General features: G+C 42.0%; 2 protein-coding genes across 6 annotated transcripts in view; both read right to left on the minus strand.

Moving 5' to 3' along the window:
* Positions 1-2,440, minus strand: part of ttc36 (tetratricopeptide repeat domain 36) — a 2,989-nt gene extending 549 nt beyond the window's left edge. The window contains exons 1-3 of the mRNA XM_033049807.1: positions 2,266-2,440; positions 1,327-1,515; positions 1-598 (exon numbers count right to left, since the gene is read on the minus strand). The exon at positions 1-598 is cut by the window's left edge and continues 549 nt beyond it. Of these exons, the coding sequence (XP_032905698.1) occupies positions 324-598; positions 1,327-1,515; positions 2,266-2,371 (570 nt within the window). The 5' untranslated portion in view covers positions 2,372-2,440 and the 3' untranslated portion in view covers positions 1-323. The remainder of the gene's footprint in view (positions 599-1,326; positions 1,516-2,265) is intronic.
* An 8,071-nt stretch (positions 2,441-10,511) lies between these two features.
* kmt2a (lysine methyltransferase 2A) overlaps positions 10,512-22,751 on the minus strand; it is a 101,254-nt gene continuing 89,014 nt past the window's right edge. For 4 of the 5 annotated variants that reach the window (XM_033049694.1, XM_033049696.1, XM_033049695.1 and 1 more), the window contains exons 35-36: positions 20,340-20,469; positions 10,512-17,304 (exon numbers count right to left, since the gene is read on the minus strand). In XM_033049694.1, the coding sequence (XP_032905585.1) occupies positions 17,029-17,304; positions 20,340-20,469 (406 nt within the window). In that variant the 3' untranslated portion in view covers positions 10,512-17,028. The remainder of the gene's footprint in view (positions 17,305-20,339; positions 20,470-22,751) is intronic. The other variant, XM_033049697.1, reaches the window with a different exon arrangement.

The following is a 22,751-nucleotide window of genomic DNA, read 5'->3' on the forward strand; positions in this document are numbered from 1 at the left end:
TGGTAACCAGTGATAAGTTAGGATCCTAACAGGTTTTGTTAACCAGCGATAGAGTGTTGTTTTCCAGTTAGTGAGCAGGGTGAATATTATAACCTCCACCAACACAGGCAACAATGGGGAGATAATTCTGTTGGAGCTAATTCTGATCAAGTCTCAAAGCCAAGGAACAACAAGTGTGAATTTATCAGCAGCTGTGGAGGGAGGAAGCATCGCATCGCAACCATGATATCATGAGTCAAAGAAGAGCAAATTATTTCAGAGCAGGTTAACTGATGGGGAGTGATGGTATCTCATTGATTCTTGCCCCAGTGTTACACGGCCCTTCACACGGACGGTGGGGAGGGGGCCGGGGGGTTCTGGAGGTTGGCCATCATCTCGGACAGCATGCGGTTGCACAGCGCTGCGTACGGGTTCATGAGGGTCACTTGCTTCCTGGCGAAGGCGTTACCCAGACCCGCCGCCTGCTGGAAATCCCGCAGAGCCTCGGGGTCGCGTCCAGAGAGCCGGTGGAGGAGACCGCGTTGGACCAGGGCCTGGCTGGCTGTCCACCCTCTGCCTCCGCTCAGCTCCACTGCCTTGTCCAGGTCACTCAGAGCTCCTAGAGCACAAATTACCCACTGGTCAGCCAAACGCCTCCGTGAATCAATGAACAATAGAGAATAGGTGCGGGAGTAGGCCATTCGGCCCTTCGAGTCAGCACCACCATTCAATGTGATCATGGCTGATCATCCCCAATCAGTACCCCGTTCCTGCCTTCTCCCCATATCCCATGACTCCGCTATCTCCGAAAGCCCTATCCAACTTTCTCTTGAAAGCATCCAGAGAATTGGCCTCCACCGCCTTCTGAGGCAGAGAATTCCACAGATTCACAACTCTCTGTGTGAAAAAGTATTTCCGCATCTCCTTTCTAAACTCTTGTGGAGGACAAGACTCTATGTCTTGTCCTCCACAACCGTCTGTGGCGATGAATTCTACAGATTCACCACCCTGTTTATCATAGTAAATCACCCAAGTATATCCATATCCTTCTAAACCTGTCCTATCCATGTATCTGTCTCATTGTTTTTTAAAAGTTGTGTAAGTCCCAGCCTCAACTACCTCCTCTGGCAGCTCGTTCCATACACCCATCACCCTTTGTGTGAAAAAGTTACCCCTCAAATTCTCATTAAATCTTTCCCCCTGCCTTAAACCTACAGTAGGTCCTCTGGTTCACGATTCCCCTACTCTGCAATGTTTAAATACAAATTATAGACCGTCTGCTGACAAGCATGTACCTCGGTCCTATTTGGCCCAATGCTGATCTTACTTGGCTTTTGTGGTGTTTACCTGCCGTGTCTCCCTTCAGCCGCAGAGCTTGCGCGCGATTGTTGTAAGCGGATGGGCGGTGGGGAATGATGGAGACAGCCTGGTCAAACAGTCCCAGAGCACAGGCGAGATGGCCGGACTCTGCCAGTTCCACTCCACGGAGCTCCAGATCCTTCGCCTGATCCACGAGCACTGGGTCAAACCTGCTGTCTAAACACGGCGATGGACAGAATGCTGAAACAGGGAACTACAGGCGCTGGTTAGTGTACAAAAGGACACAAAGTGCTGGAGTAACTCAGCGGGTGAAGCAGTGCGCGTGAACCCTCCCGCCCATCGGGTGAGAAACATAGAAAATAGGTGCAGGAGTAGGCCATTCGGCCCTTCGAGCCTGCACCGCCATTCAATACGATCATGGCTGATCATCCAACTCAGTATCCACCTGCGTTCTCTCCACACCCCCTGATCCCTTTAGCCACAAGGGCCACATCTAACTCCCTCTTAAATATAGGCAATGAACTGGCTTCAACTACCTTCTGTGGGAGAGAATTCCAGAGATTCACCACTCTCTGTGTGAAAATGTCTTTTCTCATCTTGGTCCTAAAAGACTTCCCCCTTATCCTTAAACTGTAACCCCTTGTTCTGGACTTCCCCAACATCGGGAACAATCTTCCTGTATCTAGCCTGTCCAACCCTTTAAGTATTTTGTAAGTTTCTATAAGATCCCCCTCAATCTTCTAAATTCTAGCGAGTACAAGCCGAGTCTATCCAGTCTTTCTTCATATGAAAGTCCTGCCATCCCAGGAATCAGTCTGGTGAACCTTCTCTGTGCTCCCTCTATGGCAAGAATGTCTATCCTCAGATTAGGAGACCAAAACTCCAGGTGTGGTCTTACCAAGGCCCTGTACAACTGCAGTGAGGCAACCTTCCTCCCATCTATAACCCGCTGAAGCGGAGACTCACCGTCATCGACCAGTTCGTGCTCTGTTTCGGACCAGGGATCGTGTCCGAAGGGGTTGTTGGGGTCGAGGATAGTGTGGAGCACAGCCCGGTCCCTGGGGGTGGTCATAGTCTCTCAGTGCCGGCCACAGGCAGCGTGTGGGAGTCAGTACACTCAGGGTTACAGTGGCTGTTTGCATTCACCTGCGGCCAATGGTCAGTGTGGGCGGGAGCCTTGGCCGAGGGCACTGACCTGCAGATTGTGGCAAGTGTACACAAAATGCAGGAGCTGCATGAGGCCACTCGGCCCATTGAGCCTGCTCCGCCATTCGATCATTGCTGATCTATCTTCTCCTCGAAACCTTGTTATGGGATCAAAGCCTAATTTGCTGGCGAATATTTATTTTACTATTCTTATGTTCAATAGAAAGGCTTAATGTCTTTGCAATTATGTCCTTTCTATATGCAGGAATATATTTAAAAAACGTTTCCCCACTTTGTTTTTCAAAATTGGTGTAGCAAACTAATGGCTCTTCGGCCCACCACGTCCATGCTAACTTTTCTGACCATCTCAGTTGAAGCTGTTTGTCTGCATTAGGTCAGTCTCCATGTTTAGTTTAATGAAATCTCATCAATCAACCACAGACCCCCCGCACGCACGGGCTATGTGGAAGCCAAGCCTGTCCCGGGCAACAGACGTGGGCGATTTAAGCAGCAATTCATTCCTGATACCTGTCCAATGATCCACTAGAACAGTGCGTGTGCGCAAACAGAAATAACGGTTTGTTTAGGACGATGATGCATTTTATTTTTCTACTGCCAGTTATTAGAAACATAGAAACATAGAAAGTAGGTGCGAGAGTAGACCACCAGGTCCGTCGAGCCCGCACCGCCATTCGCTCATGGCTGAACACTAAACAGACACCCTTACCCACAAACAGTAGACACAAGACACAGAACACAAGACACTACCCTCCCCTTTATACCGCTATCACCCCTCTCCACCCCAAAAACCTCGTGATCTCCTGGGGGAGGCAAAAAAACGGATAAAAACCCAGGTCCAATTCGGGAAAAAAATCCGGGAAATTCCTCTCCGACCCCAATCTAGGCGATCGACACTTGTCCAGGAGATCACTCAGGTCTTACTATACTAACCATACCTAGGTCCATATCCCTGCCCTCTCCCCGTAGCCCCTTATTCCCTTGGCAGCTAAAAAACCATCTATTTTAGTCTTAAATATATTTAAAGTTTCTGCTTCCACTGCTCCCTGGGGCAGTGAATTCCATAAATTAACCACCCTCTGGGTGAAGAAGTTCTTCCTCATCTCAGTTTTAAAAGAGCCCCCCCTTATTCTGCAACTATGTCCCCTAGTTCTAGTTTCCCCGATCATTGGGAACATCCTCGGTGCATCCACCCGATCAAGGCCCCTCACGATCTTATATGTTTCAATGAGATCGCCTCTCATTCTTCTAAACTCCAAAGAGTAGAGTTCCAGCCTACTTAACCTTTCCTCATATGTCAATCCCCTCATTGCAGGAATTAATCTTGTAAACCTTCGCTGCACTTCCTCCAGGGCTAGTACATCCTTTCTTAAGTATGGACCCCAGAACTGTACACAGTATTCTAAATGTGGTCTCACTAATACTGTGTACAGCTGCAGCAAGACCTCCGTGTTTTTATACTCAATCCCCCTAGCAATAAAGGCCAAAACTCCATTGGCCTTCCTGATTGCTTGCTGCACCTGCATACTAACTTTTAGTGATTCATGTACTAATACCCCTAGATCCCTTTGCGTTGCATTACAACGCAGCTCCTCCTCATTTAGAAAATAACTTGCCCTATCATTTTTTTTCCCAAAGTGAATGACTTCACATTTATTAGTATTAAACTTCATCTGCCAAGTTGTTGCCCACTCACCTAGCTTATCTATATCCTTTTGCAGACTCTTCCTATCCTCCTCATCCCCTACTTTTCCTCCCATTTTTGTATCGTCCGCAAATTTTGATATATTACACTTGGTTCCCTCCTCCAAATCATTTATATAAATTGTGAACAACTGGGGTCCCAGCACCGACCCTTGCGGAACCCCGCTAGTTACCGGTTGCCATCCCGAGTATGAACCATTTATCCCCACTCTCTGCTTCCTATTTGTTAGCCAATCCTCTACCCATGCTAATATATTACCCCCAATTCCATAATGTTTTATTTTTAGCAATAGTCTCTTATGTGGCACCTTGTCAAAAGCCTTTTGGAAGTCCAAGTATACCACATCCACCGGTTCCCCTTTATCCACCCGGGTTGTTACTTCCTCAAAGAATTCGAGCAGATTCGTTAAACAGGACTTCCCCTTCACAAAACCATGCTGGTTCTGTCCGATGAAGTCATGTTTATCCAAGTGCCCCGTTAGTGTTTCTTTAATAATTGTCTCTAACATTTTACCCACCACCGATGTTAGACTAACCGGTCTATAGTTACCCGCTTTCTGTTTACTTCCTTTTTTAAATATAGGTGTTACATTGGCCATTTTCCAATCCACTGGGACCGTTCCTGCCTCCAGGGAGTTTTGGAAAATTATCACCAATGCATCCACAATCCCCACCGCTATCTCCCTCAAGACCCTTGGATGTAATCCATCAGGCCCAGGGGATTTATCCTCCTTCAGTCTCATTAATTTCCCTAATACCACCTCCTTGGTGATCTTAATAGTATTTAGCTCCTCCATTCCTACCGCCCCCTGTTTATCCAACGTTGGAATATATTTTGTGTCTTCTATGGTGAAGACTGATACAAAATACTCGTTTAATGCCTTTGCCATTTCCATGTTCCCCACCAACAACTCTCCAGTCTCACCCTCCAATGGACCAACGTTCACCTTAGCCACCCTTTTTCTTTTTATATAGCTATAAAAACTCTTACTATTAGTTTTTATGTTGTTTGCTAAATTCCTTTCATAGTCTATTTTCCCCGTCTTAATTAATCTCTTAGTTATTTTTTGCTGACCTTTAAATGCTTCCCAATCCTCTACCCTCCCACTATCTCTGGCTACCTTATATGCCCTTGCCTTCAACCGAATACTATCCTTTATAGTTTTACTGAGCCATGGCTGACTGTTCTTACCCTTACCCCTTTTTTTCTTCATAGGAATAAATTTTTCTTGAAGGTTATACAGTAGACCCTTAAACGTACACCACTGCTCATGTACCGTCTTATTCTTGAGTCTGCTATCCCAGTCAACTTTGATCAGCTCAGTCCTCATACCTTCATAATCCCCCTTATTTAGACTAAGCACCCTAGCCTGAGTTTCAACCTGCTCCCCTTCTATTTGAATATGGAATTCGACCATATTGTGGTCACTTGTTCCCAACGAGTCCCTAACTATGACATTTTTAATTAATCCTGCTTCATTACACAGGACCAGATCCAAGATTGCCTCCCCCCTTGTCGGTTCTGTGACATACTGTTCTAGGAACCCGTCTCTAATACATTCTATAAATTCTTCCTCTAGTCTACCCTGCCAAGTTTGGTTTGCCCAATTAATATGAAAATTGAAGTCCCCCATGATTACAGCAGTTCCCTTTTTACATGCGTCAACTATTTGCAGATTTATGTTCTGACTAACAGCGTCACAGCTATTTGGAGGTCTATAAATTACACCCACTAGTGTTTTTTTCCCCTTGTTATTCTCTATCTGTACCCAAGCTGTTTCACTATCCTGATCCTTCAACGCAATATCCTTCCTCTCTATTGCCGTTATTCCCTCCCTTATTAAAAGGGCCACCCCTCCTCCCTTTCTTTCCTGTCTATCTTTCCTAATTGTCGAGTACCCCTCTATATTTAACTCCCAGTCCTGATCCCCTTGCAGCCATGTCTCCGTAATGGCCACGATATCATAACTATATATACTTAATTGCACCGTTAATTCATTTATCTTATTACGAATACTCCGTGCATTTAGATAAAGCACTTTCAGATGATTTTTACTACCCTTCCTTTCCGTTTTTGCCCCTTTTACATCTAGAGCTTTATCTTCACACATTCTGTCTCCTGTCACATTTTGACTTTCCGCTTCCCCACTGATACCCTGCTCTATTTCCTCTACCCCTGCCGTTATTACCCCCCTTGATACCTCCCCCCCGCTACTTAGTTTAAAGACCTCTCTACTGCCCTAGTTATATGATTTGCCAGGACCCCAGTCCCAGCACCGTTCAGGTGAAGTCCGTCCTTACAGAACAGATCCCCCCTGTCCCAGTACTGGTGCCAGTGGCCCAAGAAACCAAACCCATTATTCCCACACCAGTCTTTGAGCCACGCATTCAGCTTTTTAATTTTACGTACCCTCGCCGATTTGGCCCGTGGCTCAGGTAGCAATCCGGAGATCAGTACCCTCGAGGTTCTGCTTTTTAATTTATTCCCTAACTGCTCAAACTCCTTCAGCAGATCCTCCTTCCTCGTCCTTCCTATGTCATTGGTCCCCACATGGACCACGACCACTGGATCCTCCCCCTCCCACTGCAAATTTCTCTCCAGCATCGCAGAGATATCCTTAACCCTAGCACCGGGTAGGCAACACAGCCTTCGGGACATGTTCTGCTGGCCGCAGAGAACCTTATCTACCCCCCGAATAATACTATCCCCTATCACTACGGCATTTCTTCTAACTCCCCCTCTTGAATGGCCTCCTGATCCACGGTGCTGCAGCCAGGTTGCTCATCCCTCCCACAGCCCCTGATCCCGTCCTTACATTGAGTAAGAGCCTCGGTCATGCTCGTCAGGGACAAGGGCTGTGGCTCCTGCCGCATCTCCTCCTGGTTCCCCCTACCTGCCTCGCTTATGGCCACACCTTCCTTTCCTTGCTCACTGCCTACTGAATTAGTTAAACTGGTCGGTGTGACCATCCCCTGGCACAAAACATCCAGGTAATACTCCCCCTCCCTGATGTACCGCAGCGTATGAAGTTGGGTCTCCAGCTCATCAATGCGGAGCTGGAGTTCCTCTAGCCTCAAACACTTACTGCAGCTGTAGGGATCTTCTACATCAATGGTGTCGACAAATTCCCACATCTCGCAGTATTGGCACATCTCCTGACCGCCCATCTTATACAAGTAATTAACTGGTCCTATTTAAGAATCCCCTACTGTATTGATACACCCCTTATTTATATAATCCTACCTCCTATAAATGGGAAAGTACTCACCCCAGCCGTAAATTACCTACTGGTTTGGCTGTCTAGTGGTAATTCCGTCCGCTCTTCCTGTCTGGTCCACTGCTCCCTTGCAGTGCGTGGCAAACCTCTTTGCCTCTGTTTTATATCTACAGTGCGTGGCAAACCTCTTTGCCAACCTCTTTGCCTCTGTTTTATATCTACAGTGCGTGGCAAACCTCTTTGCCTCTGTTTTATATCTACAGTGCGTGGCAAACCTCTTTGCCTCTGTTAGTCTCTGTTAGTCTCTGGAGCCGCGGCTCCGTCCGTCCTCCCTCGGCGACAGCACCTGTGGCACCGCGGTCGTGACGTCCCTTCCGTTCCTTTGGAATACACCGCCCCCTAGTAAATGTAGATTTAACGACCTTCAAAAAGGAACACAAATACCAGGAGGGCAGTAGGATTGCAAGGCTGTGCAAAGAGCAGGGAAGTGGTTAACTAAATGGTCACACAGCCTCTACAATCTCCCACCGGATCACCTACAAAGCCCTCCACCATCTGCCCCCCCCCCCCCCCCCATATCTCACTGACCTTCTCTCCCCCTACCAACCCTTACGGTCCCTCAGATCCACATCAGCCAGTCTCCTCTCCATCCACAAGTCCAACCTCCACAGTTTTGGGGACAGAGCCTTCTCCAGGGCTGCTCACAGGCTCTGGAACTCCCTCCCCAACTGATCCGCAATTCCGTGTCCCTCAACATCTTCCAGTCCCGCCTCAAGACTCATCTCTTCACCTCTGCCTATCCATAGCCCCACGTCCCCCTCCCTTTTCATCTGTGCTTGAATTGCCTCATATTGTGTTTTGAATTGAATTCTGTCTTTAATTTGTGTACTAGTCATGTCTCTACTATTTATTTCATTCCGCTTACATGATTTTCCTCTAATTGCTAAATTTTTGTAAGGTGTCCTTGAGACTCTTGAAAGGCGCCCATAAATAAAATTTATTATTATTATTATTACAATGCTGAATGCAACCCTGCCACCGCTTGCAACCTGTATGAATGTGACATCATGTTGCAATGAATCTGCCCATGGAGGTGCTTTAGATGCTCAGTGCAACAATTTTCACATCAGCAGACAGCGCATTGACAAACCCATGCCCCTAACAATAAATAAAACCCACCTCAAAAGTATTACTTAACAGCTCATCTGTAAATAACAAGTGTCAACAGTATTAAGATTGATTTCCATTATCATTAAAGGTTGGAGCATTCGACCATCCCACACATTATGGGGGCCACTGTGTGTTTGCATTGCGTGCAGATCACCATAAACTAATTAATTCCACTTTATTGAGAAAATCAGTCAAGATGTTTTCAAGTTTGCATTACCTGCAATGACCTGTGTGCTCTAATGTCCTGAGTCCTTCTTGGAATGCCAAAGATGTAAGGGAGGGAGATGTTCCTTCGTTGGCTGCAAAGCTTTGATGGTATGTTGACACAACTTAATGAAGTGATCATCAATCCATTTGCCCTAATCACGCCATTAAGTAACCCAAATCCTCTTGAAACCTGGACATGTCAACCCCCCCCCCCCCCAACTATTGTTTTATATGGGGTTGGCAAATGGGATTAATGTGGATGGGCAAAAAAGGTCGACACACTCAAGATGGAGCAACGGGGCCATTTCTGTGTGGTACAACTTTATGATTCAGAGATTGGTCTATATTCTTTACAGCTTAGCAGAATGTGGGGTGATCTTCTTGAGACAACATATCTTAGAGGCATGACAGGGTAGATGGTGAGATGTTATCACCAGTTGGAAAGAATCAAACGAGAGAACATAGTGACAAGGGGCAGATCATTTAAAACAGGGATTATTGTAATTTACTTTTGCAGAGGGCGATGAACCCCTGGAATTCACAGCGCTACAGGGTTGTGGAGACTGGATCATTAAATGGGCTGGAGTAACTCAGTGGGTCAGGCAGCATCTTTGGGGAACATGAATAGGTGACGTATCGAGTTGGGAACCACTGACTGTAGTGGGGGGGGGGGGGGGGGGGGGGGGGGGGGGAGAAAGTTGGAAGAGGTGGCGGCAGGACAAAGTTTGCCGGATGATAAGTGGATGCCAGTGTGGGGGTTAATTGGCAGATAGTTGGTCAAAGGTGAAGACAAAAAGTGTGAGATAAGGATAGAAGATAAGTGAAATGTGAAGCCAGAGGAAAGAATATGAATGGAATGGGATGGAGCGAGGGGAAAGGGAGAAATCGGTGCACATCCAGGTGGGACTTAGGGAAGAGAGGTGTGAAATAGGAGAGGGGTTGTTTGCCTAAGATTGAACAATTCAATGTTCAGACCTTTGGGTTGTAAACTACCCAGCTACCTCAGCAAAATATGAGGTCCTGCTCCTCCACTTTGCATGTGGCATTTTTCTCATTTTCATGGGTTAGAAAGACAATTTTTTCTAAATTCTTTGAATAAATGTCTGCAATGTTATTATTGGTATGCAAATGAGGACAATCCTGGGTAACTCTCAACATCTCTCCATTGAACAAATGAATGGTTAATATTAAAGGCTGTAGGGATTAAGTGGCTTCTTAGCAAGGGATACTCAGGCAGTAGGTTAGCCATGTAGCACTGAGATGAGATAATTCTTTACCTGGTGGATTCAACACTGGAAGGTTCCATCTCAGAGGGCTGTGAATGCTTTGTTTTTGAGCACATTCAAAGCTGGGATCAATAGGTTTTTGAACATCAAGTGATATAGGAAGACATAAGAATTAGATGGGAAAAATATGCCAAGATTGTACAAGAATTATGCCCTACATACGAACGCCCGTTTGGCTTACTCCTGTTTTTTTATGTTTTGTGTCCAAAACCTCTGACCCCTCACACACAAATGCACCACCGACTGTGAAACATGCCCCCACCTCAGCTTTACTCAAAACTACTGACTCAAGTCCACATTGCTTTAAAATAAACTATGCCAGAACAAAATACATTCCATCTGGTGATTTTTCTGGAAATATTAGTCATATGAATCCCACTGAAATACTATCTTAATGATATAAAACTACCAATGCTACATGTGTGGTCAAAAGAAGGCAAGTCATTTCAGTGAGGGTCCTAGCAACATTAGAGGATCAACTTTTTAATAAAAAGTAATCCCACATGAAATACACAAAATATATTTAAAGTATCTCCAAGGATGAACTGGACATGTTTATTAATTAAACTATCACTTAAATAAAAAAGTGCATAGAAAATGACGCTTAGAAACATTTTTTACAACTATGTACATATTTTTACATTCATTCTTTAGCATAGCTTTCAGTTTTTCTTAATAATTAAAATTACCTTCATTATCATGATATTGTTTAACACTGATGCACTAATCAAACTGTAAAGACGTCTTGCAAGAGCCATGTAAAAAATAACAATTTACAGGAACGCAAAAAATGAAAAAATAATTAAAAAGGGTACAATTAGCCTCATCATGAATAAAAAATAAAACAAATTTCTCGTAAGTTTTCTCTGAACCGGGAACATTTTACATCTACCACTCCTTTGTGTATTCATCTCGAAGAGACGCAAAAATATATTCACATTAACGGAAAAACGTACGTATAAATATAATTCTGTTCCGGTGGGGGATATTGGGGAAACGAAGGATTCTAGTCACAAGGAACATGGAAGTACAGACACAACATGTACCCTTATTTTAAAAAAATAATTTAAAAATTGTTTTCCCTCTAATAGCTAGAGTCAGCTAACCCTTTGTGAGACAGTGGAAAGAAAAATCAGCAATAGTGTTTAAATATTTTTAAGTTTGGGGGAAATATCACCAAAGCATTTTTTCTCTGAAAATAATTCAGATATTGTAGATTCTGTATTCTCTCCCCCTCCTTATCTTTTTTTTAACCAAGATCCTGTACTTTTAAACTAAGACATGATGGTCTTACACGATCTCTGCAGACTTATCAATAAACATTGTATTGCTTTGAAATGGATGCTAAATAGATGAGTACCAGCCCTCTTCTTTTTCAGATGGGATTATGTATTTCATCAAGCAAACTTTACGGTGTGTCATTTAAAAGTCTCATAATAATTTCAGTCATTAGAAAAAAGATACATTCATTTTAAAACTGCTGTGTCCTTCCTACTTTGTCGGGTTGCGAAATAAAGTTAAGCGGTATTACAATTTATAAAGTAATACCATAGCCTTCCTTGTCAGATGCTAATGGGTGTGAACCTGGTCTGTTTCATGGAGACTGGATTGAAATGACTACCCTGTGGCAACATGATTTTTATTAAGTGTAATCTTGCTGTGGCATTTGTAGGGTGAAGTCCTGCATTGAGGAAAAGAACCAAGGGAGACGTTGAGAAGATACAAAGTGCCATCCTGTTGTAGATTCTAATGACAGTCATAGAATTCTTCCGGTTTTGCTCTGGAACCCATGGAGAATGAGCTGGAGTCCATTTAAATTGTGACAACACCCCAATCCCGAGGCAAAAAACTTACATTCAAGAATGAAGCTTTCTACAAGACACTAACTGTACAGAAATGAACCTTACTCATGGAATGGTGTAACAGGACAACAGCAGTGTAAATATAGTTATTTTTTAAAACTTTGGTGCTTAAACTAAAGATCAAGCTTTATGACTGCTGCAATGAGTGAACTCAATCACTGTAACTAGTTCTGCCAGGTACACTGGCACATTAAGGAATCTCTCTCATTACAGCTACATTTCCCACTGGAGGCTAATCCTACTTCTGGCATTCATGGATACATAGCAAGCACTCCCTTCTTATAATCATGAGAAAAAGAGACCATGCAGACTGGGGTGGCCTTTCATTCATTTGGGATAAATGACCTACATGAAGCTATATCACCTCCATGTCAAGTGACCCTATGTTCAGATTTGGAGTGCTGGGTATGCATATTCACCAGCAGTGACCCCAAGCTACTGATCAATGTGCAGATTATATCGTCCACAAAAAGACCCCAAATTAAATAAATAAACTGTACTAAAAAAATATATATATATATGCGCACTATGGCAGCATTTTCAATTGTCAGTTGGCCGGTCATTAAACCTCTGATAGGTTGTCCATAAAACTCTTTAAAAATAATAACCTGGCACTTAATTATATACACTACATGGTGTAGGTTATAAAGATTTCAAAGTTTAACTGCCTCGGTCAGAAACCAACACAAAGGGATACATGACAGTTTATTTCCAATCTCTGACCAGCCACGTGGACGAACAAAAGCAGCAACATTTGTAAACAAAAGCAAACTAGCAACTAGTCATCTCTTCTGACTTGCCACACATGCCCACCACTGGCCACCTCCACCCCCATAAAATCTAAAAGGCAAGGAAGCAGGCGGGCGTGATGCTGCCAAATGACAAGGGCTTCGCTGTCAGAGACAGACTCTTCTCAGCAGTATGCCTGTTTTCCACAGCCCAAACATGTGGAATCCTACACCAGTGGTCTGGCTGCTGCCTGTTCTTCCCATACTCAGTCAATATCTTGAAGAGGGGATCAGACAATAAAAACTGTTCTTGTAGGGCCCACTCTGATTCGTACAGCCCAGCTGTTCTTTGCAACCATTCGGTGTCTGGACTCTGAATTAAAAGGGTGCTGGGCTAGTTACAAAGAAGGGGGCAAGACAAGAAGGAACTAAAATTCCAATGATTCATTTCTTCCTATGAATCAAGACTTTGGTACACATACTCAGGCGTCACCACCTGGCTCTGCTGTGCTATTTTCAGTTATCTATGTTTTTAAATATTATTTTCTACTTCTTTCCCATTCTCATTATTTTTTTAAAAATACAATTATATTCAAGTTTCCTATATATCCAAATGGGTTTCAAATAAATAACATTAAAAAAAAAATCTCTGCTTGGGTTAGAGATAGTGTCAGTCGGAGAGAACATCTATATTTTATTCAGTGTTTTAACTCATTACATAAAGTCTCCATAAAAGTCCCGCACTGACACAACTGGACAAAAAGCACTATTTAAAATCTCTGATTGCCCGTCAAGTTGAAGAGATTTTTGCAATTTACTTCCTTAATTGATGGAGAATGAACTCCAGTCAGTTTAAAGGTTCACTGCTGGCTGCCTCTGAATGAACACAGTACAGCATTTATGAAGAGGCACACAAAGAGGATTTATGTTTGAGTCGGGGAAGACCGCAGAGCTGAGATCCTGGAACCCATCTCGCCAAAACTAAACATTGCATTTTACAAGAGTGCCAACAAGAGACTCTATGGGGCCTCTTGCATCTTAAGCATGTAGTGCTTATTTCAGGATTTGGGGACAGTTTTATGATTGTTTTGTGAGAATACGTGATTCTGCTCAGGGCTAGTGTGCTTACTCCACTCAAAGTTGTATTTAATGCAGCAATCTCAGCTATTCAATGTGGAATCAGGAGAGGTAAACACAAGAGTTTTGAAAGCCCCCACAAGGGACATCACAGCTATTCAACTACTACTTTGAATGGGAAGTTACACATTTTGTGGTAAAATATTGAAATCTCAACCATAATGTCAAGGCTCGAACATTCTCAATATCCTTTTAAATACCTTATTATACCTCATGAATTTAATAAAACAGTATCTCTGGCAATTGTATTTAATAACATCCTCACTAAGACTACACTGATGTTTCATATATTCCTTCAATTATCCAAATCAACCATTTTTAGCAAGAAATAACAATAATAACAATAGCAACTGGTAATCAAATCTTTGTCCCCTTTTTGAAGTGCCCTACAATACAATAAGAAGGATGCACTCAGAATGACATTAACCAATATATCCACTGCTAGTTAAGTTTCCTTTCCTAGTTCCTTGTAGTTTGTCTGCAGCTGTTTGGCAACAGTGACATTGGATTAAAAATAATTACAAACACAATCTTTTCAGCTAGATATTATGTACCTATCCAGCCAGTCAATAGAACAGCATATATTGGACTTTGACTGTCAGTGCATACAGAACTACTCCCCCCCCCCCCCACCCATCAAGTAGAACTCCCATTACCTGAACATTAATGCCACACTCAGGTGTGCCTTTCCTGTGCTCTAAGTATGCCAATTCAATCATGTACTAAATGAGGTACATTATCCATTTTAGGTCGACCCCACCTGTCCTTTCCTATGTTAGGGGTTAGTACCCATGTCTGTGCGAGGGTGCCCTCAAATAAAAGCTGATATCATAGCAGCAAGGAACATGGTCTCTAAAGGCAGTTGGATGTCATTAAGTAATAGCAGCAACTGAGTGAAGGCAAAACAAAATGAGAAAAAAAAAAATCCACGTTTTTTGGCAGAATTATAACTAAATAAACAAGAATACTGGACAGCATGGACCATAATAAGGAAAAAAACATTCTGCCAACCTTGCTCCCTCCCGTCAGCTTGCTAAGCTGTCAATGATTGTTTGAAGGAACATCGATTTTGTCTACAGGGAGGGAGAAGCTGAATGGAAGGGTGAGAAGATGTGTTGCTGGGATAATTCAACTTTTGAAAACGACTGTGCCCCAATAAGATATAATATCCTTTATGCCAAACCTTTTTTTGGAAAGCAAACGAAAGCTTAGAAAGCAGCAGACAGATCTCTAATCAGGATAGTGGAATACACAAGATACAGCAGAGATTTTGATATTGGGTGATATGGAATACAGCTGTAACCTGAAAAACAGGATACACTATTGTAGTCAGTACAAACACATTAGATTTAGCGTTTATCTAAATAGCACACAGTGCAAAAATACAAGGGATCAAGGTCATTAAGTCACCGCCAGAAAACCACCTGAGATGCATTCATTTGGTCAAAAAAATTTGCCGTTTCCAGGAGTCAGCTATTGTGATAATTGTTATTTTTTTTGTCATGAATCACAAAAACATTTTCTTCCAAAATAGCAAGAGTGCCTCTGGCAACCTCCCCATCTAGAGTTCAATATAGGTTTAATGTCCTGCTAGGAATGCAGAAAAGATCATTTTAAGGAACCAACAGGTAGATGCTTATTGTTCTCAGACATTTCCCTGCTGTTACTGTAGCTTTTAATCAAAATATGTGGAACACCCAATAGGCAAAAATCACTCCAATCAGTACGATGCACGGTCACTGAGCACTTCGGTGCCCTCATCTTCAACTTCATCATCAGGAAGTTTAGAGTGCAAAAACAAATTTAAAAATAGGCTTAAATTTTCTTCCTTTGATGGATACTCAATGACATCATAGAAAAATAGGAAACATAGAAAATAGGTGCGGGAGGAGGCCATTTGGCCCTTCGAGCCTGCATCAATCATGCCAATTAATTTTCCTCAATGAATATGTTTTAAAGAATCCTACACAATTTGTTTGTCCGGTTAAAATCCACCGTACAAGGAACAAAAGTTGTAAAAGTTGCTAGTTGATAGTAAGTTTGGCTTTTATAAGTCAGTGGATTTTAATACGGGTAGAATGATGCTTTTAGCTGCCTTCTGCAATTTCCACTTCTTCCACATTAACATTAACTGTTCTTCCCTCTGGTCAAGAAATATCAACTCCTAAGCCTTTAATTAACCTGTTTCAATTGGTGAATGTTTGGACAGTAAGTGCATTTGATAGTGTCATGCACTATCCCCATGACAATACGCGAGTACCATTTTAAGCAGAAGTTTTGAGAATGAATTAGTGCCTTTATCACAACTCATTCACTTTAAACAGGTAGTATAACTATCAGTAACAAGTTACGTTTACAACCTGCATGAGCTTTACAAGATTGAGTTGAGTAGCAAGTGTGGTAATCGTTACAATGAAGGAAAACAAATATATGGAGGAAATCCAATGGGCAGAATTACAATCTTTAGTGTTAATTCTATTTTCTGCCAAGAAAAGTGATTCTTTCAATTAAAAAAAAATCTCACAATCTTAAAATAAAATCAGATAGCTGCCTCCTGGAAAGGGGGTTGAATTTGCCAGATCGATGTGATTGCATGGGACAACAGGTCTTCCCCATAGCTGCACAGGTACGGCCACAATTCAGTTCATTGTCCTTGCTTATGGTTAAGTAGTTCTTCTGTGGTGCAGTGGCTATCATAAGCAATGGAGCTATTAAAACATTTAACTTCCCCACTTTAACATTGCAATTATAAATCTACTCCTCGGTTGGAATCTCTATGTCAAAGATTTTCATTGAATTTCCCCTGCCTTTTCTAGTGCATTACTGCTAAAGAGGTTATTTTCTGTCATATTTGATCTTATCCTTTATTTTTCAGAGATGATTCAACTCAAGTGACCTGCGCATTGTTTCAGGTTACTGTGTTGCCTTGGTGCCATCACTCACAAGAACATTGACTTTAGTCAGGATTTCAATGAAGGAACTGTACATTTGTTTGGAATGAAAAGTAGGTTGTAACTGTTCAACACACTGTTGTGCAGTTTTGCAGTGTTTTTAAACAGGGTCGATACAAAATACATTGGAATAGCATTTTGCCACTAGTGTTTAAAACTGTGCTCTATCAAGAATGTGCATTCTTGCACATTGCGGTACAATTATCAGACCATTCCCATCCCTGAATTTTTTAATTTTTCCCAGTAATCCCGTTGAATCATGGCAGTCACCTCAAGAGGGTTTTTTTCTCCACTAGTCTTTATCAGTTCAGGAACTTCCTGCACTTCTTTGCTCCGCAGTTACATGGAAGTTTGTTGCTGGCGTCTTCAATTGGGAATTTGTAATCATATGTCAGCTCTTCACCCCGGTAGATCTTACGCACAGCAAAAATGACTATGTGCTTTTGCCCGTCCACACTTATCACACGGGAATAACAGTTGGGTTCACAGGAGTGGTTGATGAAACGAGCTGCATTGCCATGCATTGTTGCATCCACCACCACATAATCGTCAATACGGAACATGTAGCAACCGATCCCCTGCGAGTACAAGACAATAGCAGAAAAATAGTTAACACAATGTTTGTCAGTACAAGTCAATGGATTTCCCCCAGCCTTCACCAAAATGTGCCAACTCTTGTAGTATTGCTGCATATTAGCAACTCTAATACATTGACTGCAGCAGCAGGCTGCTTGACCAAGAGAAGCATTAGAGCCAAGCTTGATTTTGTTCTCATCCAATGTCCAAACCGAGTTTGGCCTGAAGCAGGTTACAAACTTTTCCATTAATGGGCCAAAAATACCACAGCTAAGTGTAGCAGCACAATAGTTAACTTCTACAGAAACTGTGCATTTAAAATACTAAGCACTGCTTCGATCTTAGTGGCCATTGGAGATCTAACATATTAGGAAAAAAATGCAGAATCACAAAATAAATGCAATAAAAAATTGCAAGAATAATACCCAAACTAGGATATTCTCAATAGGAAAAATTGGAGATGTTGAGATTCCAATTTAAAAAAAAAATCCTTTCAATCCATTACCCGATAGGTGGATGTGTGAATGGCAAATCCTTTACTAGACAGGACAAGCTTTCGATCATGAGTGGAACTGAGGGACAGGGGGATGGATCCCCCCTTGCTCCAACAGTAATGCTGAAACAGTAGTATTTATCTTTCTCCCTCAAACTCATCCAAACCTCCTTTTAGGTACAAGATTTTACAAGGCCTGGGAAACCCAGCCTGCCAAATCGAAGATACACATTAACTCCGAGGTTGTCAGCCTCATCCTCATTTTAAATCATGAATTCCTTCTTTCCAATCTAATCACAGGATCTGGTTTGGTGATGTATTTGAAAAGTTTAAAAACGTTCACACACGTCTGGTTGGACCTGAGCCCACACCATCATCTTTGGAAGTTACATTTTACCTGACTATCTCAAATGAGAAAAAGTGTTTCCACAAATGGGTGAAATATAATCAAGATCAAAATAATATATTTGCAGCGTGGACACATTGCAAATTATTGCAACACTATTCCACAGCTCCAACACTGATTATTTCATTTATGGGCTAGTATATCATTTTATAGTATGTGATTAATATCATACATTCCCAATGCAAGTCACAACACCACCCACCTCATTGGTGACATTAATTTTCTAAAACACAAGACATCACACAGTGGACAGTTTCATTTTCATTCCATGGAGCAGGCAAAATCACAGAAGCAAGCAAGCCAAAGCGAATCAAGCACTTTTAAAGCAATTTTTTATTCAATAACTACAGGAATAAGTGTTTAACAAAAATGCACAAATTGATCTTCTGTGATATCCATGGTTTGGTGTGTGATGGCGATGCTTACTTGCAAAGAATTATGTTGTTTAACTTTCCTTCAAGACGATTAACCGACTAATTCTTTGGAGAAGTTCTCCCATCATGCAGATGCTGAGGTCAATAGGGGTCTAATTGTCGAGGAATATTTCAGAGATTGGCAGCTATTTCTAAATGATCCAGCTTTGTAGCATAGGGTCAATGGGATGGGGGTAACTCACCAAGGAGGGGACTACCTTCCTAAATCTTGATGAATATTTCAAAGCTTGATATTGCAACGATGGATAAGCTCCAGTCACAACATTTTTTAGTGTTACCGGATTGTTTTAGTGTTAAGAATAAGGAGTAAGCCATTTAGAACGGAGACGAGGAAACACTTTTTCTCACAGAGAGTGGTGAGTCTGTGGAATTCTCTGCCTCAGAGGGCGATGGAGGCAGGTTCTCTGGATGCTTTCAAGAGAGAACTAGATGGGGCTCTTAAAAATATGGGGATATTCTCATTTGAGATAGTCAGGGGATTTGGGGAGAAGGCAGGAACTGATTGGGGATGATCAGTCATGATCACATTGAATGGCGGTGCTGGCTAGAAGGGCCAAATGGCCTACTCCTGCACCTATTGTCTATTGTCTACCGGTACTTTGCAATAATGAAGGTTTATATCAACAGAGTAGTTAGCAACTGGTGCAGAAGGAAGTGCCATCGGCAATTAAAATGACAGGTGGGTTAGACTTCCAGCACATTGAGAGATGTATTATTTTGAATTCCATCACTATTAGACCATGAATTAATAATAAATTAGCAAACATGGAGAGATGTGAATATTACAGGCTACAATACAATCCAAAGCCAAATTAATTTTAGCGTTATTTTAGTTTCTCTACCTAGTATCTGCAGTATGAATAACTCTCGCTAGGTATTTTGAACCCAAGGACAAATCTGGTAGATCTCTTCAAGGATGAATTTAGACACCATTGAATTTGGAAAAGTAAAAGCAGTAAGGAGAAAGTCAAAGCTGTGGCCAACAATTAACTCAGAGGCAGGAACATACAGTGCCCTCCATAAAGTTTGGGACAAAGACCCATCATTTATTTATTTGCCGCTGTACTCCACAATTTGAGATTTGTAATAGAACAATGGGGGGGGGGGGGGGGGGGGGGGTCTATGTATAAACACAGCTGTAATTTCTACACGGTGAAACCAAAATGTATAAAAATGCCTTTAATAAAATCTGACACCGTGCACTTTAACCACATGTGATTTTATTTTATTACAAATCTCAAATTGTGGAGTACAGAGGCAAATAAATAAATGATGGGTCTTTGTCCCCAAAATTATGGAGGGCACTGTACTCAAGTGTGTAACAGTAGGAACCCCATGGCATGTGAAGAGCCACATCTTCACAGCAGCTCAGTTTCAAAATGCACTATCAGTTCCAAAACCAGATTGGTGAAGATTCCACACGCCAACTATTCAACAGCATGAATAATGAATGCACAATGGGCAAAAACACAGGCACACAAACCGCTTTTTAAAATAAACAGCAAAGTTGTGCGAGTTAATAATGCAAGCAGGTCAGCTGTATATGTCACATGGAAGCTGGTATGTTGCTCGCTGATGCCATAAAGATAGCGCTAGTTCAGAAAGGATTGATTAAATGGCGGAGACACAACATCAGTGATTCCCACGATGGCTATCCCCGCACCTGGGGTTAAAATCTACCAGAAACCTGCACCAGAAACTCACCTTGCTGTCATAATATTTCTCTCGTTTGTCTGTGAGGACAGATCGAATGACATTACCCGAATATTCGATGACCATCTCACCTGCATCAATGTTTCGCTTACAGAAAAGGCCCCGTCCATGGATTGGTGACCTACAACATTTACAAACATGGAAAGAGTAGAAGGAAAAAAAGGAAAATCAGTTATTATGAACATTAAATTCATGAGATCACGAGCTTTTATTCTCAATATCATGCTGTCTTGAAACACATTCATTCTTCTGCTGTTTTATTAATACAATTAACTTGCTTGGTTGGATAATCAATTTTACTCAAACACTACATCAGTTACTAATAGCATACAAGGCAACTGAATAGTTTCATTTCCCTAGGTACACAAAAATGCTGGAGAAACTCAGCGGGTGCAGCAGCATCTATGGAGCAAAGGAAATAGGCAACGTTTCGGCCCGAAATCCTTCTTCAGACTGATGTAGGGTGGGGGGGTGGTGGGGGGAAGAAAGGAGAAAGGAAGAGGTGGAGCCAGAGGGCTGAGGGAGAGCTGAGAAGGGGAGGGGAGAGCAAGGATATAGGCAACGTTTCGGGCCGAAACCCTGAAGGAAATAGGCAACGTTTCGGCCCGAAACGTTGCCTATTTCCTTCGCTCCATAGATGCTGCTGCACCCGCTGAGTTTCTCCAGCATTTTTGTGTACCTTCGATTTTCCAGCATCTGCGGTTCCTTCTTGAATAGTTTCATTTCCCTACCTACTTTCCTAACCCCCAACCACGTTTCCCAAATCACTAACTTGATTATCTCAAGATCCAAGAGAAAGTGTGTGAAAACTGAGTTGTTTCATTGCTACTATTGTCTTAAGCATGTAGATCTCGTTCACTTCAAGACCACTGACCTAGAAATAAGTGCTTCAACAAACAAAATTAATTCCTTTACAAAAAAAAGCAAGCATGGAATGAATTCATTCATTTTGTGGTTGGAATGAAAGCTAAAGGAAATTTTGAAAGGCTCAAAAGAATCAATAACACCCAACCAACTGAACAATCCCATATAACATACATCTATTCTTAAGAGGAATGACGTGTCGGAAAAATCATAAGATAGCTGATTCATGACATATCTTGATGGCACTATCTCAAACTAGAATATTCATGCTCATGCACAGGTATACCCAGCTATCATGCCTGAATACCATTCATGTGTCTCAGTGTTAACAGTGAATTTTGCCAGGCTATTCAGTTTTTGTTTTAGCAAAGATTATACCAATCCAGTCTTCATCACACACACACACACACACACACACAGCTACTATCTACTCAGGGACATGGTTGCCTTTTCTCTCCTTAGCTCAGTGACATTGAAGCTAATTGCTTTGTGTGAAGAATATAAAATAGTTACACTTGAGGTAGCTCATGCAGCACGTTCAGCTTCAATTGTCAAGAAAAACGTATCTCCTCAACTGGAAAATGAAACATTTGTTTCCAGGCTTTACTTTCGGCATTTTAGTTAAATTATTGTCACGTGATCGAATTTTAAGTTTCCTTACATCACTTCTTAACCTGTCTTTTGTTTGTTGAACTTAGTTCTGTGTTCTCACAATATTCCAGATCATTCACTGAGTTGCATGTTCCTCTATAAGATCACCTTCTTCTTCACTTTCCAACGGCAAGAAGTCCAAATGTACCCATTTTGTTTTCTCATACATCTAACACAAGTGATCAGCCTTGTGGTTCTTCTCTGAACTGCCTCGAGTGCACAAAGTCTCCTTTGTGTTGTGACCGGAACAGGGCATATCTCTCATGATGTGGTCTGACTCGTGCACAATTCAGTTTGCAAAACAAGGGCCTGAAGAATGGTCCCAATCCAAAAATGTCCCCTATTGATTCCCTCCTCAGAAGCTGCCTGACCTGCTGAGTTACTTCAGCACTTTGTGGTTTACTTAAGATTGTAGCATCTGCAGTTCCTTGCAACTCTCGTGAAAGATCTCATCTGACTTGTACGCCACTGTATTATTTGAATAATTCAGCAATCTCCTTTATTTTGATAATTGTTCCTGAATTGTTGAGCATCCAGTCAAACAATATTCTGATTTCTTTCAACTTAAAATAATTAACACAATTCATAAAGTTTGCACATTTTCCTATCTTCTCTTTCCAGAAACAATATTTTATATTCATATTCATCAGCATTAAATTTCACCTGGTACAAATTATTTTATATTTCCCAAGTCAGTACTTCAGAATCATGCAGACGTTAGGTTTGAGAATGTGCTAATGTTGCCAAGTTGTATTGAATGTTTGAATCCAGACCATTAGTACTCCATTTCACTGACACCACATGAAAGATTCTGCTATCGCCTACCTTTATCCTACATCGTCAAAGTTCTGACCCTAAGTAAATTCCTCAATTGTGGGACTTTATTGT

Source organism: Amblyraja radiata, chromosome 33, assembly GCF_010909765.2.
Source record: "Amblyraja radiata isolate CabotCenter1 chromosome 33, sAmbRad1.1.pri, whole genome shotgun sequence".
NCBI classification, from domain to species: Eukaryota; Metazoa; Chordata; class Chondrichthyes; order Rajiformes; family Rajidae; genus Amblyraja; species Amblyraja radiata.